We start from the raw sequence: 24,613 nt of genomic DNA, 5'->3' as shown, positions 1-24,613 counted from the left end.
AGATAATGATGCTAATAGACATAATTAGCATGCAATTAATCAAATGGTCGCAACTGATACTAAAAGCAGCCTAAGTGAGGAAGACAGGTTTTGATCCCTTTGTTGGCCTGACAAAATCTTTACCAAGCAAACAACTCCAAGGAAAAAACCACACATCACAAATGAACATTATCCTTTCATTTAACAACCATCGAACAACAAAATATCGCTAGCTGATCACATGAAGTAATTTTTTCCATGCATAAATCATCAAAATACCTTCTATATACAGATTATTTGATGTGTATGAATTCTATTTTTAACTAGGTATACTAGTCTATTAATTATGTATAATATTCCAATTTATATATAAACTCCATGGAAACTAGCTGTGATTAAGAGTTAGTAAACAGGATTACTCCATTGATGAATGGCAATTATGCCACTACTTAAACCAGATTAAAGATGCATATTTTCCACATAAGGAAGAAAGTTGATTGGCTCTGTGAACACCAAAACAAGATTTCCACATGTTACAAAACCATTTACAGGTTGAAAGAAACCAAAACAAGAACACAGTCTATGTATCATTATGTTGTTCTTTGGTCATGCTCCGGGTGCGCACTCTCCTTCCTTCGGGGATCATAACCTTCCCTCTCTTGCGTGGCTTCTGCACAGGCTTTTTACATCTCACTCGAACATCATCGTTGTCGTCCGAAGGTGTCTCATCAACAGTGATGATGGTAGCTTCAAGAGAAGGCTGATTCACTTGGCAGCTGCCGTCACAACTTTCTACCTCCGTGATGTGGATTACACTGCTTTTATTATCCTGTCTTACAGCATTGGAAGTTGTTTCCCCGCAATCTTCACCATCTTCCCCTGCTTCATTGGTGTCAAGTTCACGGCCACCATCTTCCCTATCCGCTGCTCCAGTAGCACTGAGCACCTGACAATCTGTAGCATCAACCTCATTGGCATTTGTGTTAATCTCCCTACCATCCACAATCTGGCAATCTGCCTTGCTGGCACAAATTTTCTGAGAACCTTCACAAACCCTGTGCTCTGCTTTAGTTGTATCAGCTTCTTGGGAATCTTCAACAGCATCCAACTTTTCTCCATCTTCAGTGTCTTGACATATTGCACCACCCATTACTCCCATGGCTGGACTACAGTGAGCAGAAAGCAGCTCTACGTGCTGATCTCGCTCAGTGTTATCTTCAGGATGCCCTGATGTCGAAGGGCACCCAATGCTGCATGTGCTAGGGTCGATTTTCTCGGAATGGTCATTTAAAATTTCATATATCAGCTTCCGGATGACAGAACGCTTTAAAGAAGCCTCGACAGGAGGAAACCATTTAGCGCCGAGCTGTAAACATTTCACAAAGCACAAAGTAAGCTGGTCAGACATTCTATTTCAATAAATCTTGCACAACTAGCAGAAATCCAATGCCACCTCGCACTTCGGATGAAAAAGAGAATTTCAATCAGGCAGGATTATGGCATCAGGATAATAATTTAGGGAACCATGTACAACAAGAATGGAACCTACCATTCTTTTACCACAATAGAGGCACAAAAGCAAAGAAATATCAGAACTTGTTCAGTACAATGAACGCAGAAATCAAGAAACAATGGTTAAAAACTGTAAAAAGCAAAAATTCTAAGCAATCTGCTGCCATGCCTTCCAAGCAAAAGTTCTGGCATAGCCAAGGGTGCTTGCCTCCAAGGCTCATGTGGGCTACTGCAGTGTGTCGGAAGGACCTTGGTTGCCTGGACAGAACACCTTAGCAAGACGGGATCTGGATCACACGTGAACCAATTAAATGCATTTCTCAAATGTGTTTCCACGTAAAAGGCCTAGTTGGGTGAGAATTGCAAACCCCACAACTGACAATATTATCTATGAAGTCATTTATTGTCGGTCTTGTCTGTAGAACATTTAAAATATTGCTTTCCAAACAAGGAAAATGCAACATATTATGCTTTCTCAAAAAATGAGGCATGGTCCAATCAAACCATCCAACATAAATGTAACACCAAGGCCCAAGCTTCGACTTGAACCATGTTAAGAATCCGATAACACTTCAACAATCCTGAAATTTATCCACATTATATTCAATATACTGATTTATAAAGAAGCAGCCATATGATTAGGATTCTATTGGTCCCAGGTTGAGGCTTCAATGGTATAGCAGCAAATGACAAAATAAGGCTAAAGAACAATTATTTCTCAGATTGGAATTTGCAAGGATTGTCTTGGTCCCAGTTGAGGTTATAGGGGATAGGATGAACAACAAATTAAAAAAAAAGAAGGTTGTGGAACAATGGTCTCTCAGGCTGAAACTTGGGAGAAAGAAAGGGGAGAAGTTGAGGTTGGAATACCAGTCAATTAAGCACTAAAACTTATGGGATGGTTTTACTTGAATAATATTACAGAAGTGCATCTTACAAGTGAAAAAAAAATGTAGAAACTTAGAAAAATATTAAAAAGTTGACACAAGTAAACAGATATCTATAAACTTAACTTGTAATATTAAAACCATATTTAGAAAAGCTCAAAGCATAAAGTGTTTAGAGGAAGAACAAAAAGAGGAACTCACAAAGCTGGAGAACCTGGTGATCTTGAACGGGTCAAAATTAACAGGAACCTCTTTGAGAAACAACTCAACTTAACTTGTAATATTAAAACCATATTTAGAAAAGCTCAAAGCATAAAGTGTTTAGAGGAAGAACAAAAAGAGGAACTCACAAAGCTGGAGAACCTGGTGATCTTGAACGGGTCAAAATTAACAGGAACCTCTTTGAGAAACAACTCAACATAGTGAAGTAAGAAAAGGCCACAGTCAAATGAATTCTCCTGTTGTGGCGGCTACAAGCAAAAACAATATTAAAAGTGAATCATTGATCATATTGGGAAAAATTTGTAAACTAGTAAGTATAATTATCTAAGTCAAAAACTACAATTCAATGCTATTATATAGAATAAGAATGAAAGTAAGAAAGTTAAGTCAGCAAAATCAGGTTCACAATTGGCAAACAAAAGGATTTTATTGATTCATGCAAGAACTACTAATGAGATTTTCACTAGCATCAGAAAGAGAGAAACTCCAAGATCAAGAAGATCCATTTAAGTCAAATGTAATGTATTCATATATGTAGTTGTATTATCATTAAATTTATTAATGTTACATATTTATACAATATTGCATATAATATTTATTTAATGGTTGAAAACAATCAGGCATACTATTTATATTATGGTCACACATACATGGATATTACACTTGTATATGTTGTTATTTAATTATTAAAAGAAGTGAAAGATCTATAAAAGTGGAACTGAGAACTATTATGCCTCCAGATGCTTTATGGCTTAAATTCATACAGTAGTACAAGAGCCAGTAGTCATCTTCGATATAATAAACCATGTTAAGGGTAATATGAACATCAAAAGGAGAAAGATTCTTGGAGAGGAGTAATGACCATGGTATGCAATTTCGAATAGTACCGCCCGTACCGGGTGGTACGTACCGGTCCGACAGCATACCGGCACACGGTCCGCCCGCTACCGGATGGAACGTGCTACAGTGCTATACTATATCACTACTACAGTGCTACAGTAAGAGGAAGAACTATTTAAAACCACTCGGTACGCCTTGGTGTACCGAGCGGTACATGGTACCATACCGTACCGAGCCAACCTCGAAACACCGGTACGGTACGGTATTGCATACCTTGGTAATGACATAAAAAAAAGCACAGACATACAGAGAAAGTTTTAGGCAAAACAGAAAGAATATTGAACCAAATAGGCCAATCAATAATTCCAATAAATGCATTATTCCCAAGGACATTCATAAAGTTCGAGTTACGAGACTATACCTTATTAATTATGAAGTTGAATTACAAAATTCAAGTTGTTTAGCTGCCATTTTCCTTGTTAAAAATGTGGAGCTAGAGGAAGAGCTAACCTCAGGAGAGACAAATCTTAATTTTAAAAATTTCCAAGAATCATCTTCAGTTGTTTCTGGATTCCTTTCCTTCCATTCCTCCCATATGTAACTGTCATTCTCAAAAAATTTTAAAATAAGTCATAAAGAAATGATACAAATCTAAATAACCAATAAGTGCAACTAGTATATAGAACATCAATTAAACATGTATTCATAAAAACCCAAAAAATAAAAAGAATCTAACAACTTTACAAGCAAGAAATGTTGTGTAGAATTATGAAATGAAACAACAGTACAAGCAAGTGCATACACAAAAATTCTTGTATATGACTAAAAGAATATACTTTAGAGATTCTTATTACACATGAAAGACAAAATACATAGGAGAAAATCTCAATACAAAATAATTTTTTATGAATCAAATAATTAATTACAACGTTACAAGGACTACTTGAATTGGTGAGGAATGATGCCAAATATCAAGATTTGCTTTCCAGGGCATGTACACATGCTACAAGCTGGTAGACACAGGCCATGTGCATATCATCATACGAATACCAGGTCACGTGCTCATGCCCATGCTTGCAAATAGTATGTGTATAACATCGTCTTTCCCAGTTATTTCCAAAGATCAATCCTACAAGAGCTAACAAGTCTTTTCCAGCTTCATGAAGTTTGACATTTCATAATCTGAGATTCTTGCTTTGCTGACCGTTGATCGTCTCAATTTCCACCTTCTACTAAAAATATATATTCTGATATCTACCTACCACATACTGTGTACCACATACATTTTTATGTTACGGAAAACAATTTCAGAGACTACAGGACAAAACTATGTTGAGCTTTATGTACATATGAATACCTTTGGATAATGTTCTTGAGACCATTGTGACAGCCCTTGATAGAATCCATATGTAATATACAAGGCACTTTATCTGATTCAATTTCATTATCTACAGTAACAATATAAAGCATGAGTATAGTTGCATAACTCGGGATTAGAGTATGGGGCTTCAATCATAAATTCTTGCCTTCCAAATTAGCCACTTCTCCAGGATGACAAATAACAAGCAAACTCCAGTGCAGACTGTCATTCAAGTAACACTTATATTAACATGTCAACGCAAAACTTTTTATGATCACAACTTGCAAAGATTTCTTACCTGAAGTTTACTGGTATGAATATATACTCCTTGTCAAATATATTTACTTTTTGAGTCCACCTACGAACACGCAGGAAAGCTTCCCTGCCTTCCGAGACACCACCGTGGTCCTTGCCTACTAGCTTACGGTAGAAAAAGCTGTTGAAGAAGTGAAATCTATGCTTCTGATCAGGTTGAATCTTGTTCTCCAAGTATCTGAAATGCAAAAGATGCCAATTGATAAAGTTCCACAAAGTCGGTACGAGGACAATGAATGTATATACCTTGAAAAGATATATGCTGACCTAAAGATAATTCACAAAAAAAAACTAAATATTGATTTGAAAGATTCACTCTTTTCCTCCCAACATAATAGAGAATTAGAGATCCTACAGACAATATAATAGAATGACGAGTAATGCATATGAAAGAACTAGGCCATATTGTACCATCCCGATTAGTTCCACATTGGAAATGGCTTAAGATTAAGATTGACTTATAGGGGTTAGATGGATGTATTACTATTAACTTCAACTTAAGCAGTTTGACTAGTAATTTGGACTCAACGAAGTTAACAGACCAATTATCCCATTAGGCCGAGTCATGATAATTAGTATCAGAGCTAACCTAATATTGGGACATTGTGAGAGACTTGAGTAAGAAAGGACTACCCGTGGACGAGAGCCGAGACCAGAGCATGAAGACACCATTAGATTATACCTCACATGCACCATACTATGGCTTGATTCTATGCTAATATTAGACCTTGATGAGGACATCAAACTCTTAAGTGAGTGAAATTGTAACAGCCTAATTAGTCCCATATTGGAAGTAGACTAAGAATAAGATTAACTAATAAGGGTTTGATGAGTTATCATGGACTTAGCTGGAATTGCTTAAGTCATGAGATATCATTGTGGTAATGCCACGGACTTAATTAGAATTGTCTAAGTCGTGAAGTACTCTTGTGCCAAAGTCACAGACTTAACTGAAATTGCTTAAGTCATGAGGTGCTCTTGCGTTATCCGTCCACAAAAACTTAGCCTAGTTACAACCTTACTCAGGTCCCGTAAGACTTGTAAAAGAGCAAATTGATTGGTTCGAAAGCAAGCGGTGGACAAGTCCCGACGTCTCACGAAGATGACAGCTTTACAAGCAAGAACACACAAAACCAAGGCAAAACACGCTACCAAGCATCTGTAAAAGCACACAAAAGTGACGAATGGTTTGTTCATGAAGATGTTGCAGGTGCATAACGACTGTTCGTGACATTCTCCCCCACTTAAACTATCGACGCTTGCTAGTAGGCTTTGATGTTTGCTTCTTCATGTCGTAAGGCATCTTCAGGCTCTCAACTAGCTTCTTTTTGACGAAGCTTTCGCCACTTCACCAAGTACTCATGTTGCTATACTCTGTTGGGTAGTTTTGTTTTGTGATCTGCTAAAATGGTTTTAACTCACTTCTCGTAGGAGGCTCTAGTGGGAGTTGGAACACTTCGGGAAGCATCCTGCGGGTCTGAGTGGTAGGCTTTCAAGTTGCTTACGTGGAAGATATTATAAATTTTGAGCCACGCTGGCAACTGTAATTTGTAGGAGATTATCTATGCTGCTGATAATTGGAAAAGGTCCTTCGTACTTGTGCACCAATCTCTTGTGCACTTTATGCCTAAAGAACTGGAGTGATACTTGTTAGAGCTTCATCAACACCAAGTCGCCAACTTTAAACTCCCACGATCACCTTCCCAAGTCTGCTCATTTCATCTCTTTGGTTGCCTTCCCCAAGTAAGCCTGTGCAATATCGGCATTTCAATGTCATTCCTTTGCAAAGTGATATGCTAACAGACAATTCCCGATATAACAGATCGCTAAGTGTGAGGAGTCGACGATTGTTGTCCCGTAATGATCTTAAACGGGCTCTTGTTGGACGCAGAGTTTCACTGTAAGTTGTAGGAAAATTAAGCTATGTCCAACAGCTTCACCCAATCTCGTTGGTTGACACTCACGTAGTGCCGAAGATATTGCTCAATGAGCGAATTTATTCTTTCAGTTTGGCCATCCGTCTAGGGGTGGCGGCTTGTGGAGAAGCATAACTTAGACCCCAGCGATTTGAATAGCTTGGTCCAGAATCGTCCCAAGAATTGTGCGTCCCAATCACTGATGATATTGTGCGGGCCTCCCCAATACTTCACCACATTCTTCATCATCAACTTGGCTACCTCCTTTGCTGAGCAGTATAAGGGTGTAGTAATGAATGTTGCATACTTTGAAAACCGATCGACCACTATAAGTATCGATTCGTGCCCTCCTACTACCAGTAAGCTTAATATGATGTTGTTAAGGAGTTGAGTGCTTGTTTCTGTGGACACTCCCTCACCATATGCAGTCCTCCGCACAAGAAGCATCGGCCAGATTTTGGGGCCTTGCCTTTTGAGCTTGGCCCTTTGTGGGAACTCCTTTTCTTTTGCTCGCTTTCAAACTTCTTCCCTCGAGAATATTTGGGTGGGAGATTTCCCGAAGATTGTTTCTTCTTCCTCAAGTCCTCCGAGGAAACAAAGTCGGTGAGCCTTTCCACGACTGCAATTGCCCCGATCGCATTGGTGGCATTCCTTTGATGCAATTCCTATTGTGCCCACGACTTCAAGCCATCGAAGAAGCTGAACAGCTTATCCTTCTTGGACATGTCGCGTATGTTCAACATCAGTGCAGCAAATTGATTTATGTAGTCCTGAATGAAAGTTCTTTGGTGGAGTTGTCTCAGCTTCTTTCTTGCGACGAATTCCGTGTTCTTGGGTAGAAACTGAGTTCTTAACTCTCGCTTCAAGTCCTCCCACGTGTCCATTCGGCACCGACCTTGTTGGATCTCTTCCCAACGTGTTTGCCACCAAAGTTTTGTATCCCCATTCAGATATATAGTTACTATCGAAACTTTGATTTCTTCAAAATCGAGCCTTGTAGCTCGGAAGTACCGTTCCATGTCAAACAGGAAATTCTTGAGCTCCTTCGCATCTCTAGCACCCCTGTAGCAATGTGACTCCAGTGCCCTCAAGTTCTGTGATGGAGCAACGCGGGTGTTGCTCCCTCCCACATTAAGAGCCCTTGTGAGGAATGTAAACCTGGATGTAAGTACCGCCATGACTTCGTGTGGATGTTGCACGGAGTTTTTGGTGTCTTCCGTCAATCGATTGACTAGGGACTTAACATTGTGAATCTGAGATTCAGCTTCTTCTTACGAGTTTTCTACCCCAAGAAGCTTTCATTGGCCTTGGCAGAGTTCTTCTAAACTCGCTTCAAGAACGTCAAGGTGGGTTTTCGCAGCCATAAGCCTCTCCTTATGGCTTCTTTTCCTGGTTGGCGCTCCGAATTGTGCCTCCTCTGCTCGCGGAGAATAACCAACTTCTCGCTTATCTTGTTCGATATCGCGCTTCTCTTGAGCGGTTCCAACAATTTGAGAGCGAGTTTGCACTTGCAACCCACCTATAGCTATTTGGGGCAATGGTCCAGCTTGCCCCATCTTGCTCGATTCGCTACAATGCTTCGTCATAGCGAGATTGCAAGACTTCCTCGTTATTTGCTCGAATTGCTTGCCCATGATAATACCATAATGTCACGGACTTAGCTGGAATTGCCTAAGTCGTAAGGCACCCTTGCAGTAATGTCATGGACTTAACTGGAATTACCTAAGTCGTGAAGCACCCTTGCACCAAAGTAACGGACTTAGCTAGAATTGCATGTATGTATATATATATATATATATATATATATATATATATATATATATATATATATATATATATATATATATATATATATATATATATATATATATATATATATATATATATATTTATTTATTTATTTATTTATATATAAATATTTATATATATGTATTTATTTATATTTATATATAAATATTTTAGAAAAAGGCGACGTTCGACGACGTCGCCTTTTAAATAAATAAATAAATAATACATATATATATATATATAATCTTTTATATATATTAATTTATATATATATATATATAAACGAGGTGACGTCGCCCCGCCTAGGAGGAGAGAGGCGACGTCGCCGAGTTATATATATATATATATATATATATACCGAGCGGTATACCGCTCGGTATACCGTTTCGTACCGTACCGAGCAAACGTCAAAAAGCCAGTACGGTACGGTATTGCGAACCTTGTGTACAAGTATACAAAAACGATAAACAATTCATTGACGAAGATACTGCAGGTGCACAATGACTGTTCGTGATAGTGTACTTTTGTTAACTTTAACTTAAGCATTTTAATTAATAATTTAGGCTCAACGAAGTTGATATACCAATTATCCCGTCAAACCAAATCATGACAATATATGACTTTAAGCAACGATAAGCAACAACTAAGAATATATGTAAAATTTTATATAATTATCATTTAAAATATAAATATGTCTTGTCCAAATCAAAACTTTGATCGGTTGACAAAAACACAATCCTCTTTACACCAAAACTATCATGTGATGCTTGAGAAATCTCAGTGAAGGCTCAAGGTTAAAGGTTCATGAGTAAATTTGGATCATAATATTAAGACTAACACACAACCAAACTACATAATCAGCATGTGTAATTTGCATTTTTTTGTATGAAGAACCATATTTCATCCATGAATTTATAACTGCCAACAATTTTTATATGCCCACAGGTAAGGTTCGCTGTTGACTTCTATAGCTGCTACATGTAACTCAAAACAACTTTACTCTCCCAATAGAAACAGGCAATTTACTTATCTTAAAGCAAGACAAAAATGATTTACAAGTGAAGTACATTCATCACATTAACACATTTTAACTAATGGTGGCAAGAAGATAACAAATTGCAGCTAGGTAAATTTTCTTGACATTAGTCGGTAGTTTTGTTTTGTGGGATTCATTTTACATAGTTCACATGATCGATACAGGTCTTAGGATCAGCAGGGAATGATACAACTAACATAGTGAACAGTCATAAAAAAATAACTCATTTTTTTATAATTATATAAAACATAAAAATAACAAAATTAATAGGAATATTATACAACAGAATTCTACGGGAAAATGACTTTCCCAAAAAATTCTTTGATCTTCATATTTCATAAAGTATCTCATTTTTTTCAACTATATGAAATCAAAACATAAAAGATAGAATGTTAAAAAAAATAAAAATCAAGAATAATAAATCAAAAATATTTATTATGTACTTACTAAAAATGAGTATAGATGATATCATAAAATGATATTAATGTAACAAATGGCTTATATATATATATATATATATACATATATATATATATATATATGTGTGTGTGTGTGTGTGTGTGTGTGTGTGTATATATATGTATGTATATGTATATATATATATATATATATATATATATATATATATATATATATGTCATACAGAAAAGTGCAAATTTACAGCAGCTTCCAAGATTTAATAATGGAGTCATTACAGCCTGATGCTTCTTTAATTATCAAAATAAAAGGTTAGATAATGCATTAGTCATATTTCATAAATTTCATAATCTCAATTCTTTATCATGGCAAATCCATATACTTCAAAGGTTGGTGCTTCTCTTTGACCTCGCCCTTCCTCTTCTGATATTTTTCTCTCTATTTTACCAACAGTGGAAGATGAATAAGATAGTTGCATCTAATAGTAAACAAAATGGTAGGAACATCTTCTATTGAGCATCTACATCAACCAATGAGCACCAAACAAAGGCACTTGTCTGTGCAGCAGTGAGATGCTTATCTATATATAGTATTGCGAATGAATCTGTTCTTAAATCTGCAATTTGATGCACCAGAGTAATCCATTTGAATTTGATTGATCAAACCGCAACAAGTTATCTGTGAAGGACAGATATAACCCTCACAGTTGCAAGTTATATGCCAATAAAGAACATTCCTTGGTTATCACAAAGCTAATAAAGTAGAAATAAGGTTCTGTGCAGAAAGAGCAAAATGATGTACCAAATGAATAACCAAAAGTATTCAGTTGACCTTACTTGATATAAAAGTCGATAATTGTATCATTGATAAATGTTTCAGGTTGTAAGAATTCAATATCTCTTTTACTTATGGAAACAGCATCAGGATCTCCCTTAGGGTAGATAACATCTTCCAAGGATCCTGCAATTCTGAAGCAAAAGTTGAGAGGACAATCAGAGGTCTCGGAAAAAAAGAAATAAATCTGCAGTACAAAAATATAACAAATGAGATTGAGTCTTCTCCAGTTCACAAAATATTATGTAAATGTATTATGCAATTTGCTAAAGTCACTTTCCTGTTCTCCACTTTTGTGTACAACAAGGTTAAAAATACATCATGAGCATGTAGGTTGCAAGATTTCCAGGTTTAACTTTGAGTTCTATTTGTGACAAGATAACAAATATCACCCAGATCAAATAAGACAAAAAGACCAATATAGAAAATACTCACATTGCGAAGAAGTCCCTTGATGCATTAGAATCCATCAAGTCATTTTTGCACACCATATCACTAAAATAAAGAAAAATTGTTAACAACAAAACCACGAAGGAGTTTACTAAGGTGATAACATGAGTTTCCAGGCATTGGTATATTATTTAGCTCACAAAGTAGCTGGATAAAAGGGCTATCAGTGTTACTTCCTGCCCAATATCTTTTTAACATACATCAATCCAAAGAAGTATAAAAATTAAAAATTATTTTAAAACAAAATTTTCAAATGTTTTTCTTAAAAACAGACAGCAGTCTCAAAAAGTAATAAACAAGCTCTAATAGCTTGCACTAAAAGCCATGAAATGCTAGGAGTCCCCATAATGCTACCTAGTTGTAGCTGTAAAGGAAGGTCATCTCCACACAGGAATCAAGTTTAATACTATTAGAGAGCTGTTCTGAAATACAAAAACAAAACATATATAAAGTGAAAATCCATCAAAGGATGGACTCACAGGTCCACCACTGGTATATCATAGTCATCACAAGTCCTATATGGTGGTAAGGTCAGACACTTGGTAGTGCACTCCCCCATCAATGTACGGGATGGAATCTATATTCTCCTAATAGTGGATGGAAAAACTAATACCACTCCTAACTTACAGTGGATAGAGTGACACCCCTCACCTGCGAAAGTGCAAAAGTGGGGGCATATTCCTCTTAATAGCAAATGGGACAACCATCCAGCTGTCAATGATCCATTAATCACATGAGAGAATCACTCTACTAGCATGGGTTTGGTCGACCTACTCTTGGCAAGGGAAAAATTTTCATATATTATTTCATATACCATACCATTCATTTTAGTCATGTAAGTTATAAAAACTTGCAATTTATTAATTTCAGAACAAATGCATCACATAAATCCTTTAAATTCATTAAATCCAGTATCATAAGGTGTCAAGTCCACTATGGGCCTAAGTTGGCCTGAATCTATATAGTTGACTTGAACCAATCGGATTTTTAGTTAGAACCCATCTGAACTAACTTCAAATCGGTTTAAAATCAGCCTAGAACCACCCTAAACCATCTAATTGGACCTCAATTGATCCAACTAGGCTAAACCAGCTTGAACTAGTTAGAACCAGTCTAGAATCACCCTGGACCGGTCCAAACTAGAGGGCTGCAAGCTCAGGCAGCAAGGGACCACAAGCTAGGTTGCAAGGGGCCGCAAGTACTGGGCCACGAGGCTATGGGCCGGGACACAAGGGTGCAACGAGTCAGGTTGCAAGAGCTAAGCCGTGCTAGGCCGTAGGTGCTTGACCATGTTGGACCGTGTCACTCTGAATCACAAGCACTAGTTCACGTTGGGCTTGGCCGCTGGCCATGCCATGGGCTTTGGCCCACACCATGTCGCACCTTGGTCGACTGACTGGATGGCGACACTGGGTCCAACCCAACTGACCAATTTGGTCTGACTTGGGTCAAGCCTGATCAGATCAGACTTGAATCGCTTAATTCAATTTCATTCTTTTTTTAACAAGAATTTAAACTAGATAACTTCAAAAAAAAAATTTAAGGCATACATCACAAACAAAGAATATAGAGTCTAAATATATAAAATCATGTTAACAATAATTAATGACAAAATAGAAATCCTAAACCTACAATATCATAAATCTAAATTTAATGCATGAATATCATGAAATCAATTTAGAAAATCAAGTGAGAACAACATAGATCAAGTACTAAAAATTATACATGAATAACAAAATTTCTAACGCTAGGAATCACATATTGACAGCGTAGTTTTAATTCTATAAATCATGAACAAACAAAACTATAAATAAACATTTCAAAAATAACAAATAATTAACAAGGGAGAGCCAAAGAACCTATATTTCTCCGAGATGAAATCCTACTCCCCCTCGATCTGTCTCTCACAAGCTCTCTCGAGCCACCATAAATGAACAAGGAAGGGGTCCATCCGTCAATAAATAGGAAAGGAGGGATGATTCTCCCTAAGGAGAAGAATAATTTGATTTTTTGGGATTAAATAATAAATTTATTTGATTAAAGTAATAGATTTCAGTTGCTAATTAATTTTCCTCATTACCTTGCGTTTGTAAGGAAATAAATTAACCAATTAAGGAAAAATACTAATTATAGAATATTTTAAATTTTACAAAAAAGGAATAAAAAAAACCGATATTTACATTCTTCCCCTTGAGGAAATTTGGTTCCAAGTTTGATTTACCTTAAGGAAATAGATGTATGAAACGCTCTTTGACATCTCCTTCATTTTCTCAAGTGGCTTCTTGGTCTAAATACATAAAATCATGTTACCAATAACTAAAATTTTAATGATATATTTATCTAAGCACAAAATAGAAATTATAAACCTACAATATCATAAATATGAATTTTAGGCATGAATATCATAAAATCTACATAAAAACTCAAGCAAAAACAACATAGGTTCAAACCAAATATTAAGCATGAATAACAAAATTTTTAATGCCAGAAATAATGTATCAACAACATAATTTCAATTCTAGAAATTATGAACAAACAAAATTATACATTACTATTTTGAAATTAACAAATAATTAAAAAGAGAGACAGAAAATCTACCTCTCTCTCCAAGATGTACTCCTCAATGAACAAATAATTAACAAGCTCTCCAAGATCACCATTGATGAACAAGGGAGCGGTCTACCAGTTGTCAAAAGGGAGGGTTCCCTCTAAAGAAAGGAAATATTTTGATTTTTTTTAAATTAAATAAATATTTTACTTTATTTTATTCTTAACTTGCTCATACTAATCGGTAATATATTTCAACTGCTAATTATCCTTATTGGGTTATGGCGTTACACATGCAAGGAAATAAATTAACCACAAAACACTAATTCTAGAATATTTCAATTCTAGGAAAAGGGAATACAAATCCAGTAATTATAATCAGTATTCTACCGTTGAATCTACATCAGATTTCTTACAAGCACTAGAGAACATACATCTCATTCGAAAAAATAAAACCAAGTAACATGTGTCTGCACAAAAAATGGCCAAGGGCAATGTTTCGAACTGGGTGAAAAATCAAATCAACCCCGATGGCATTCTTGAAGTGCGTTCATGCAGTAACTTAATTGCATAACTGCATATGAGCTTAAGGAGCATACCCAAAGCTAGCATTCCATATATGTTCATATCTTGCTGCCAGATTCCTAATCCTTTGTTCCCTCTCCATCCAACACATGTCATTGACGGAGAACCTTACTTCCGGAAAACCTACAGGCAAATCTATAATTGAAAAATCAACTCACGTTAACCCATAAAGGGAGGAGGAGGAAAATATTAAACAAGTATAAGGAGTTGCAAGATGTGCTTCTGATCCTATCATAATATCTTATAATGACAAATTGCATAAAGTACATCAGAGATACTGTACATCAAACATACTGTACATCAGAGATGCGTAGAGTACATCAGAGATATGTACAATGAAAACTACAGACTGTATTATCTACATCAGAGATGCACACCTCCAAATTGCATAGAGTACCATGGATGTGTATGATAGAAAATAGAAGTTGTAAACTTTGAAGTAATTGCATCCATGAAAAAGAAATCTTTCCAAAAAATATGATAGATAGTCTAATTAGATTTCTGAACTAAATAAAGTACAAGGACTTAATTTGTAGCTATTGAAAAGTTCTTATGTATCCCAAGGACACTATTCTTTATTTGCACCTGGAAGACAGCTTGAATAGTTCCTTTCTTGCATGTTCTCAACTGGAACTTCCATATATGTGTCCCAATAAGCTACATTTGATGTGGCATAATACCTAGAAATAGAGGATAAAGGATCTGTCCACAGCAATCAATTTTTTTTTTCAAGCGCCCGAAATGAGTGTGACTCCATATTTTGATCATGGCAAGTTACGAAGTATTGACTGCAACTATATACAAGTTACCAGCTGGCATGAAAATGCCTTTGTGCCCCATAACAGAACAAGAACGCAGCTGGACAATTTGATCTTTAACACTCCTCACAGTGCCATGTCATGTGCTTTAAATTGGCATGCACCAGCACAACAGATTATGAAATATCCAGTCAAGTCATGACCAGATGTAATCCACTCTGTCTGTGACATTATTTCACATATATGGTACATCCCATCCAGTAAGTAGACTACGTAATTACTTCAATCCATATGCTAGCCCTACCAACGTGGGTATCACCCATCACTGAGTTGCAAGAAGTTGAATGATGAAACACCATGTTCTAATTATCGATGACTGCATTATTTTGACATCTTTTTAATCCCTTAACTAATCACAGTAGATAGGACTGTAGATAGGACTCCCAACACCTCCATGTTAAATAATCACATACCCAGGACCCAGGTTTATCAGCTCTGGAATTGAATCCCCTCTTAAATCCTTAATTCTAGCCTTCTAGGATATAAGGATTTTGGCAGAAAAAAGGATCCAAAGTCTTGAGTACTGGATTTACACAATACTGGTTAGTACACCTATAAAAAACTCTAGTTACTTCATGCTAACCAAGCATCACATCGACTAAAGCTTTCTTCTTATGTCAATATAGGACGACCCAGAAAATAAAGCCTAGCTCATTATTGGAATGCTCGCTCCATAAAACCCAGAAACCAACATGGCATATGTGAAAATAAATCACAAATACTTGCCATTTTGATAAACATATTGCACTTGAGATAAGTCATATTGATTGACTGCAACAATCCTTTCCAATATAGTTTCATGGTTGGAATAATGAAAGAAAAAGTTTAACAACTTAAGCAAAAAATACTAAGATCATTACTTGTGTATCCAGCGATCTTATCTTTTACTTAAGATGGATATCAGTAGAAAATTTTCAATCAGAAAATCCAAAACAATCCAAGAGCAAACATGGCTGACAGAGAATCTAGTGATCAGGGTATACAATACCGTACCGTACCAATGTTTCGAGGTTGGCTCGGTACGATATGGTATCGTGTACCGAGCGGTACACCAAGGCGTACCAAACGGTTTTATATATTTCTTCCTTCCTGCTATATATAGCACAGGTGTACGACTCTGGTTGCAGCATAAGAAACTTTTGCAGTTTTGCCAAAATCATAGGCCAGCATACTATGGTACTTGGCGCAGGAAAAGGTAAGTCTTTGTTTTGCATCATCATCATACTAGGCACTGTAGCACTGTAGTACTACTACAATATGTACTGTAGTACTGCTACACTGTGTACTGTAGCAATGTAGCACGTTCCGTCCGATAGCGGGCGGTCTGCATACCAGTATGCTGTCGGACCGATACGTACCGCCCGTACTAGACGGTACTATTCGAAATTGCATACCATGCTAGTAATTACCAATATAAGACAAGTTACAGAAAAAGAACGCATAAGGGGGTTGCAGGGAGTTGATGCACCATTAGTAGTTGATAACAAATAGACACATGAAGTATGTAAGAGACAAAATTGAAGTAAATTAGAACAAAAATTTGATGAGTAACACACCAGAATCATTATGATGTTTCTCATTTTTAGTCACATCATTTTCTCCAAGGCAAAGTTTAACTGATGCAGTAGTTACCTGGAATAAGGAAACATAACTATAATTGTGCATAACCATGCAATATATAACCCAAAAAAAAGGACTAAGTGACCAAAACTCACACTTCCACTCCATCGACAAACAATATGAACAATATCAGCAACTGCCCATTCAGAAGAAAACTTCTCATCACTTCCAATCGCATCAGAACACTTTATCTTAATGCAATCTGCAGAGAAGACAACCTGAGATTCTCCATATGAAATGCCCCCATGTATGACATAATCAGCGAAAATTTTAATTCCCATCTGATTGCTAAACTGCGAAGCACCAAATACAGAGAAAATCAGGAAGTGTATCCTTCATATGACCAAAAATATCACAGATTATTTTAAAAGCAAATCAGCAAGTGTTATCTTTATGGTTAAAGAGATCTCAAAACAGCCTATACAAACCCAGGCACAGACCTTTCTGAAAGCACACAGGTGCCTTGGGTTTTTATGTGGAAGCTTAGACAATCATGAAAGTTCGATCAACTTTAAAAATTTAACATTTCCTGTATTTGAATCTTACAGCAAAAACATTGACATACGAAACACATCATTAGTATGTTAAAGTACGTATAAAGCATATATTGCATGATATATTCATACATGAATATATCTATTCATGGTTAATAATATGTAAAAATTTAGAAATGCAAATATGGTAATCTAGTGTAGCTTAGGCATGCAAAACTGAATCTTCAAGCTCTGGTGATAAAGTCCAACACCAAACCCTGCTCTCGAACTTTTTCTCATGCTCGCCTCCTTCGCACCATCCATTGTTGCCAGCCCACCAAGTATTCTTCCTTTTCAACTTCTTGTCCACCTCTCCTCTTCATCTCCTCCTCTTCCTCTTCCTCTTCCTCTTCCTCTTCCTCTTCCTCTTCTTCAACTTCTCATTCTCCTTTCCTCCTCGTCTCCTCTTCACCTTCTACTACAGTACATATCCGTTGTACCATATGTTGGTATGTCGGTTCATACTTGTCCAACCAAGCATAGATATGGACCGACACTCAAGATTTTAGACCATGATCTAGCCAACTATTTACAATTGACCTCAAGCTTAATCAACAATAAATCTAGATGTTGAACCCAAATGACTCAGAACAATTTGCAACGGGAAACCAAAAAGGTTTAACAAACTCAAAAATTATTAAGAAACCACAAAAAACATATAACACAAATTAAACTTAAGGACAACTCAAATAAACTCTAGTAAGAATCAAATTGACTCCACTAAGACATAATAAACTCATGACCATTTAAGCCGGGTTAGGCATCCGAAATGTAACAAGACTCAATCGTGTCCTTGTGAGAAATTGTAATTAATGCTAGATTTTTAGTTCTTCAATATCTCATAAAGAAGTTTAACTTTCAAGCTTTATGCAAGATGATTACTCTTGAAATTCACTTCACTCCATCAACCTTGACATAGCAAGTTTGTGATCTCAAAAATGTTGAATCCTGAATTTTGATGATAAAATCAATTAATGAGTTTATGGACAAATATGTTTTTGAGATAAGTGACATAGGAAATACTTTGATCATGGATTCGAATAATCAAAGGGCAAATTATCAAAGTAAGAGAATAAAACGTTGTGTCGGGAAAAGTATCATGTCAGAAATTGGATATCGAGCTGGAGGACTGGTCGACGTGCCAAAGATTGGACTACGTACTATAAGTTCGGGCATCATAACAGAAGGATCGAGTATTGCGCCAAAAGATCGGATGCTATGGGAAAGTCCACATGTGGATCAAATTCCATAGTAACATTCAGAAGACAATGATAGAATGGATATAATAGAGCAAGGTGAAGTTTATATGCAGTGATGTTACAAGATAAGTTGATGGAACACTGAAATGGATAAAATAGAGCATCAAAAGGAAGTTCCAAGAAATCTTTGTTGACTAAGGAAGTTGGTAGAACACCAGAACTACCAACTGCCTCAGTGTCCTTTTATTGTTAGACTTACATCTTCAAATTCATCTGGATGCATCTGATCATGCTCATCATAACTCGTAGAGGAAGCCATAATTTCATCCAACTCTGCTTTCTCATTGTTCAAAGCAAGACCCTGTTCTGGTACATCCACAGCACAAGGGTCTCTGCCATTATCTCTATTGTGCATGTCTATACGTAAGCCACTGGTTATATCACCCTTAAGAGTCCAGCCTGAAGTGTCTGTGACAGAAAAGAGAACAAGCATGTCAACAGACTTGTAAAAATATGGCTAATAAGTTAAAAAGCAAACAAAGGCCACAACCTTCTCAAAAATATGGAACCAAACACATAAATTTGAAATTACAATATTTTCATGATTGTTATAAATTATTGTACAATGAGAAAAACAGTTGGCAATGCGATGATTTCATGATGGATGAAAGGTTCTTTTGATAGACTGCCACATTCAGGGGTAGATATGAAAAAATGCCCCTTTTCAAAAGAGTGGCAATACAAAACCAAACAAACCAAAGCATGTGTATAAGTGGATGATACTTCCCACATGAATATGGGTTATAATATGTAAAGTCCGCTGAACCCTGCCGATGGATTCTACTCATGTGATCTTAAAATTATATACAAAACCCAATAACTACATTACTAACTGCAACAGTAATTCCATAAGTGCAATTTTTCAAAATATCCTTGGTCAAGGTACCAGCACCATGCACCAAATAGTTCATAATGCAAATCTTGCTCTGACATTCTTGGTAATATTATGTGGTGATGAGTCAGGTATTTTGCTCAGTACATTGGTGGAAAAACCATTAGAATCAAACCATGAAGCCTGACTTTTTCATTGTGCCATACCCGTTGTGACACCTCCAGTGGAGATATTCTCAAGGAAAACCCTATAAGAACTTCTAACCTTGAGAACATGCCTAAATAATTAAATATTAAAAATAAAAGGCATAATAGTTCAGGAGCTAACCAAGACAATTCCAAAAAATATATTCAACGAAAATGAAGACCACAGACCTCAGAAATAAGATCAAAGAACTGCAAAGCATGAAAGACACAAAGACAAAAGACAAGCACATTCAGGAATCAATATAAATACCCAAAAACTTCCAAGTGTTCATCCTCAAGCTCCATGATTAAATATTACTCTTCAATAAGTATATCTTTTAGTAGACACAAAACATTGATAGTTCAAGATGCTAAGGTCCACAGTGATGAATACATGTCTACACTTCCTTGAAGTGTCTGATCTTGTAATAATTATAAAAAAAGAATGCTGTCATTACAGTGGCAGTTGATGTTTATGCAAAGTCAAAATACCTCACTATATAACATTCAAATATAAGAAATATCATCTCAGCTTCGGGAGAATAATGCAACACCCATCAAGGATATGATGTACCAACACCATGAGATACACATTTTCAAAATGAATATCATACACAAGCAGGAAAAAAAAAACATTCACATAAAAAGCATAACCACAATTTTCTTATGATGTTCATGCTTTCAAAAAGGGCATCATAACAATTGTTCTCATGCATAAAGCAATTCTAATTGAGCTACCCTTAACATTGAACCGCATCCAAGTAGTTCAGAATAAAAAATATTGCTTTATCTAGAATCAATACTAGGAAAAATCTAGGACTTCCTACCAAATACATATTCTTAACCTACAATATCCAAATTCACTGGGTAAAATAAAAAACACCCACCTGATGCAACAACAAAAATCACTACATGTATGAACCCAATGTTCTAACCATCAACTATTTCATGCCTATTTCAGATGGTAATCCTATCTCAACCAAGAAACCGGACACATTATCAGGATTTTGTGTTGTATGCACTAACACATTTAAAACCAGCCAAGAGTTAACCAAACCAGTTAACCATTTAATAGAAGTTGCATTGGCTTTTTGTGATCAACAATACCAGTTCATTTTCAAGAAAGTCTCCGTCGTTTGCATCCCATTGCCACCCAAAGATGCTGAGGAAGACTGGATGAAAGAACAGGAGATCACGGAATGTCAAAAACTACTTATCATTTAGTCATCAATCTGCTTTTCAGTTGTGGTTAATTACATTTCGAATAAGCATATCTCATTTGTCGGGCCTTCATTGTGGTTAAATCATCATACATGACAATTTCTAACATGGCAAGATCTACTGCATCAGCCGTAGTCACAGGTACACATAGTCAGCTGCTAGCCAAAAATAGGAATGTTGATCCCTGTACGAAGTCAATGGTAATTTCTAAGATAAATGATTGGTTATTAAATTTAAGAAAATTCATAGAGCTAAGACTTCCTGCTGATTAAACTATATGCAACTTCCAGTATATATAAAGACACACTCAACCTTTCAATAACTCCAATTATTGAGGCTTATATCATCATTAACAGCATCTAAATGGAGAAAAGTTTGCAAATGTGGTTGATCCAAAGAAATTACCATGAGAAATAACATAGATGGCAAATTAGATACTTCACTTGTAATAAGTTAGGCACTGCCGAAAATTCATTGTGCTTGACACAGCATACCAACAGTATGGTTCACAGATCAATATCAAATTCAGTGCTGAGGATCTAGGGCAGTGATCATTCAAAATCGCCCAAATCAGTTTTAGGATCTTGCATTATCAAATCAATCAGCAGGGATCAGCAAGATTTGCCAGAAATGGAATAGCATAGGCAATATCAGTAGAAAATTGGCCAAGAACAATCAAAGCTTAAAATTGGACCAACAATCATGGTTGGCCAAGCATCAAGATCAACAAAAGATGGACTAGAACTTCCAATAATACTGATGATTCCTCAAAAAAGTGTACGGGACTCAAGATTCAGATACAGCATGGCCAAACAAGTTCAGAATAAAAAAATCCCAAAAACCATGATCAGCATATTCTCATAGCGGTGCCATGTCATGTTGCAATGCCATGCATAGTGAGCATTGAATTCTCCCAAGTTCCAAGACAATAAATTTCAAGTTCAACCCTATCAAAATTCAAGAAAATGGTTCATATCTTGAGAACATTATGAAAATTCAAAACCACCAAGGTACAATGCACCATGAATTTAATATGTGTTGTAATTTGTGCTTGACTTTTAGTAATTTGTGACTCATTAACTAGGTGGTTGAATGATTCAATGTACAAGGGATCTATGAAAGGGGAAGGAAAGAAGATTGATGGGGGATTCTTGTCTTTGAAACTTTATATCAATTTTTTATATTTTGAACTACTAGTTCGTAGTTATCTCTTTGAAAAAAGAGAGAGTTCTTTTGTTCTCCCCTATCTTACTTCTTTTTCTCACCCTCTTCTTCTCTCTTCATCTTGTTTCACATAATGTGGACCAACGGAAAGGGTAAGAATCTATAATGGAAAATGTCCTCCAAGATATGTGTCTCATAAAAGTTACATGGTCCATTCACAGAATCATCTGACATGGTTGGCCTTTCTTGCTTCTCTAGGATGGTTTTGCTTTTAACAATCATATATTCTGTTAATATAGGCTCTTGGAGAGCAATCTAAATCCTATCCAATTTCCAAAATGTTCAATATGATAATCCGACGGATATGCTAAAGGTTACTCCAAGGTTTTCAATTTCGGGTACCAAACCGTGTCAATCCATGTGTTGGTCCATGACTGGACAGGTATGGGTCAAGTCCATTCTGGCAATACCGACACACAATTTACTATTGTACCATTTTGTTGGAGGGATGGAGAAGAAGGAAGAAATGAGGAAGGAATGAGAAGGAAATATACCATGGATGAGACTGATGACAGGGCAGTGGGTGCACAAGTGGGTTGCGAGCAACAGGTGCGCATGCAGGCAGCAAGCAGCGGAAGATGATGGCAACAGGCAGGTGACAGACAAAGGAGAGGAACACTAGCAATTCATGAGCCCTAGGCAATGGGGCACCTAAAAGAACAAAACAAAAAAGACAAAACAATTGTTCTAATTAAAAAGACCGGACCTGATCGCATCACCCAAAATAGGACAGTCCACAACCCTATAAACTGTGACTAGCACATATCGGTCCAAATGAAACGAAAATCTATGGGTTAATCCATGCCATTTGAGTACACTTTAGAGCTTCACTCCGAGATTCGATTCATTTGGAGTGATCCTTTAACAAATCATTTGCATAATAAACACCATTAGATGAAATCAAAGTGGTGGGTATACTCTAGAAATACTTAAGGTACCATATGTATCATCTAATCAAGTCGAGACAAAAAAAAAACTATGAAGAATGGATATCAGTATCAGACACCAACACAACATGATACTAATACATAATAAGCTACATCTTGGGGAAAAGAATAGGACAATGTTCATCACAGATACAGCAATATACAATGTAATCATATTATCTAGGGCAAGCGTCATGCAGTAAGCCCACTAGATTAACCATAGTATTTGTCTTATTTAGATTAATTCAGACATATTAAAATCCAAAAAATGACTTCGTAAGCTTTGAACAATGGCACAACGAAGGGTCCAAGGTAGTCCACTGTATCCAAAAGTCCCCACAAACAAATGCCCATATGACACAGCTGCAATTCGATTTTAGTCCATTGTACTTACCAGAGATTGCCCTGGTGGACTGCAATTTGTTACAACTATCACCATCTTGAATGTCCCATTATGTCCACTAAAGGGTCATCGCGAACCCAAAAATCTCAAAAGAAAAAGGGATTGGTCAAGGAAGAACTTACAGGACTCGAGCAAGTGGTACTTGTAGACCGCGTCGTCCATCTTAGGTCTTAATCTCGACTGAAACTTCGCCGTGAACATCCCGGCCGCCGCCTCCACGGCTGCCTCCTCCTCGCTGAAATCAAAGACGGCGAGATCCTTTTGCGAAGAACCCCTCATCGCAGCGCAGGGCCAGGATGTACGCCGAGAGATCGCCCGATCCAAGTCCGGAAACACCAGAGTTCGGTATCGCATGTCGATCTCGGGGATCAACCTGCAGAGATAACGTCGTCCCGGAACGAATTGCTCGGGAGGCCGATCAGACAATGGGCCGTTTCTGTTAAGAAAGCCCCAATTTAAAAGACGAGAGAGCCCAAAACAAATAACAGAGCCCGTTTAACGCCCCTTTGTAACAATAGAACTTTTTTGTATCGCTTATGCTGTTGTTCCAAATCGACTACGATATATCATGCAACGTCCGATATGACTTATAGAAAGGTTCCTTTATATTATATTATATTATATATATATATATATATGTATATATACATATATACACACAAATATATATATATATACACGTTTAATCTATTTTAATTAAACCGGAGGTTATTTTAGTATAATCTAAACATTGTCCTCCTCCAATTAAGACTAAATAGGGTGCTAATCTGAAAAAAAAATTATAGATTTATTCGTGTTAATCCTGTGTAAGTGTTTGATTATTTGTTAAATAATTTAATTTAATTATTGGGTTAGCATTGTGAAGCAAATATTTTATAAGTGCTATTCTTGTTGTTGTTTAATT

The 24,613-nt window shown here is 36.5% G+C and overlaps 1 protein-coding gene across 3 annotated transcripts; it reads right to left on the bottom strand.

Moving 5' to 3' along the window:
- Positions 1-402: 402 nt before the first annotated feature.
- LOC103996033 (probable ubiquitin-like-specific protease 2B) lies at positions 403-24,133 on the bottom strand. 3 transcript variants are annotated; one of them, XM_009416831.3, is made up of 13 exons: positions 23,832-24,132; positions 19,118-19,326; positions 17,222-17,419; positions 17,063-17,138; positions 14,703-14,823; positions 11,542-11,601; positions 11,109-11,240; positions 5,099-5,293; positions 4,967-5,022; positions 4,798-4,888; positions 3,951-4,041; positions 2,729-2,848; positions 403-1,345 (listed from the first exon to the last, which is right to left on the bottom strand). In XM_009416831.3, the coding sequence occupies exons 1-13, from the start codon at positions 24,061-24,063 to the stop codon at positions 560-562; spliced, it is 2,367 nt and encodes a 788-aa protein (XP_009415106.2). In that variant the 5' UTR covers positions 24,064-24,132; the 3' UTR covers positions 403-559. The 3 variants fall into 3 exon arrangements, with proteins under 3 accessions (XP_009415106.2, XP_009415107.2, XP_064936656.1); XM_009416832.3 differs by having other exon boundaries at positions 14,703-14,811; XM_065080584.1 differs by lacking the exons at positions 4,798-4,888; positions 4,967-5,022 and having other exon boundaries at positions 23,832-24,133.
- Between the last annotated feature and the right edge of the window lie 480 nt (positions 24,134-24,613).

Source organism: Musa acuminata, chromosome BXJ1-8 (assembly GCF_036884655.1).
Source record: "Musa acuminata AAA Group cultivar baxijiao chromosome BXJ1-8, Cavendish_Baxijiao_AAA, whole genome shotgun sequence".
Classification (NCBI taxonomy): Eukaryota; Viridiplantae; Streptophyta; class Magnoliopsida; order Zingiberales; family Musaceae; genus Musa; species Musa acuminata.
Note: the sequence above shows the minus strand (reverse complement) of the source record. Positions and strands in the feature narration are given on the sequence as shown.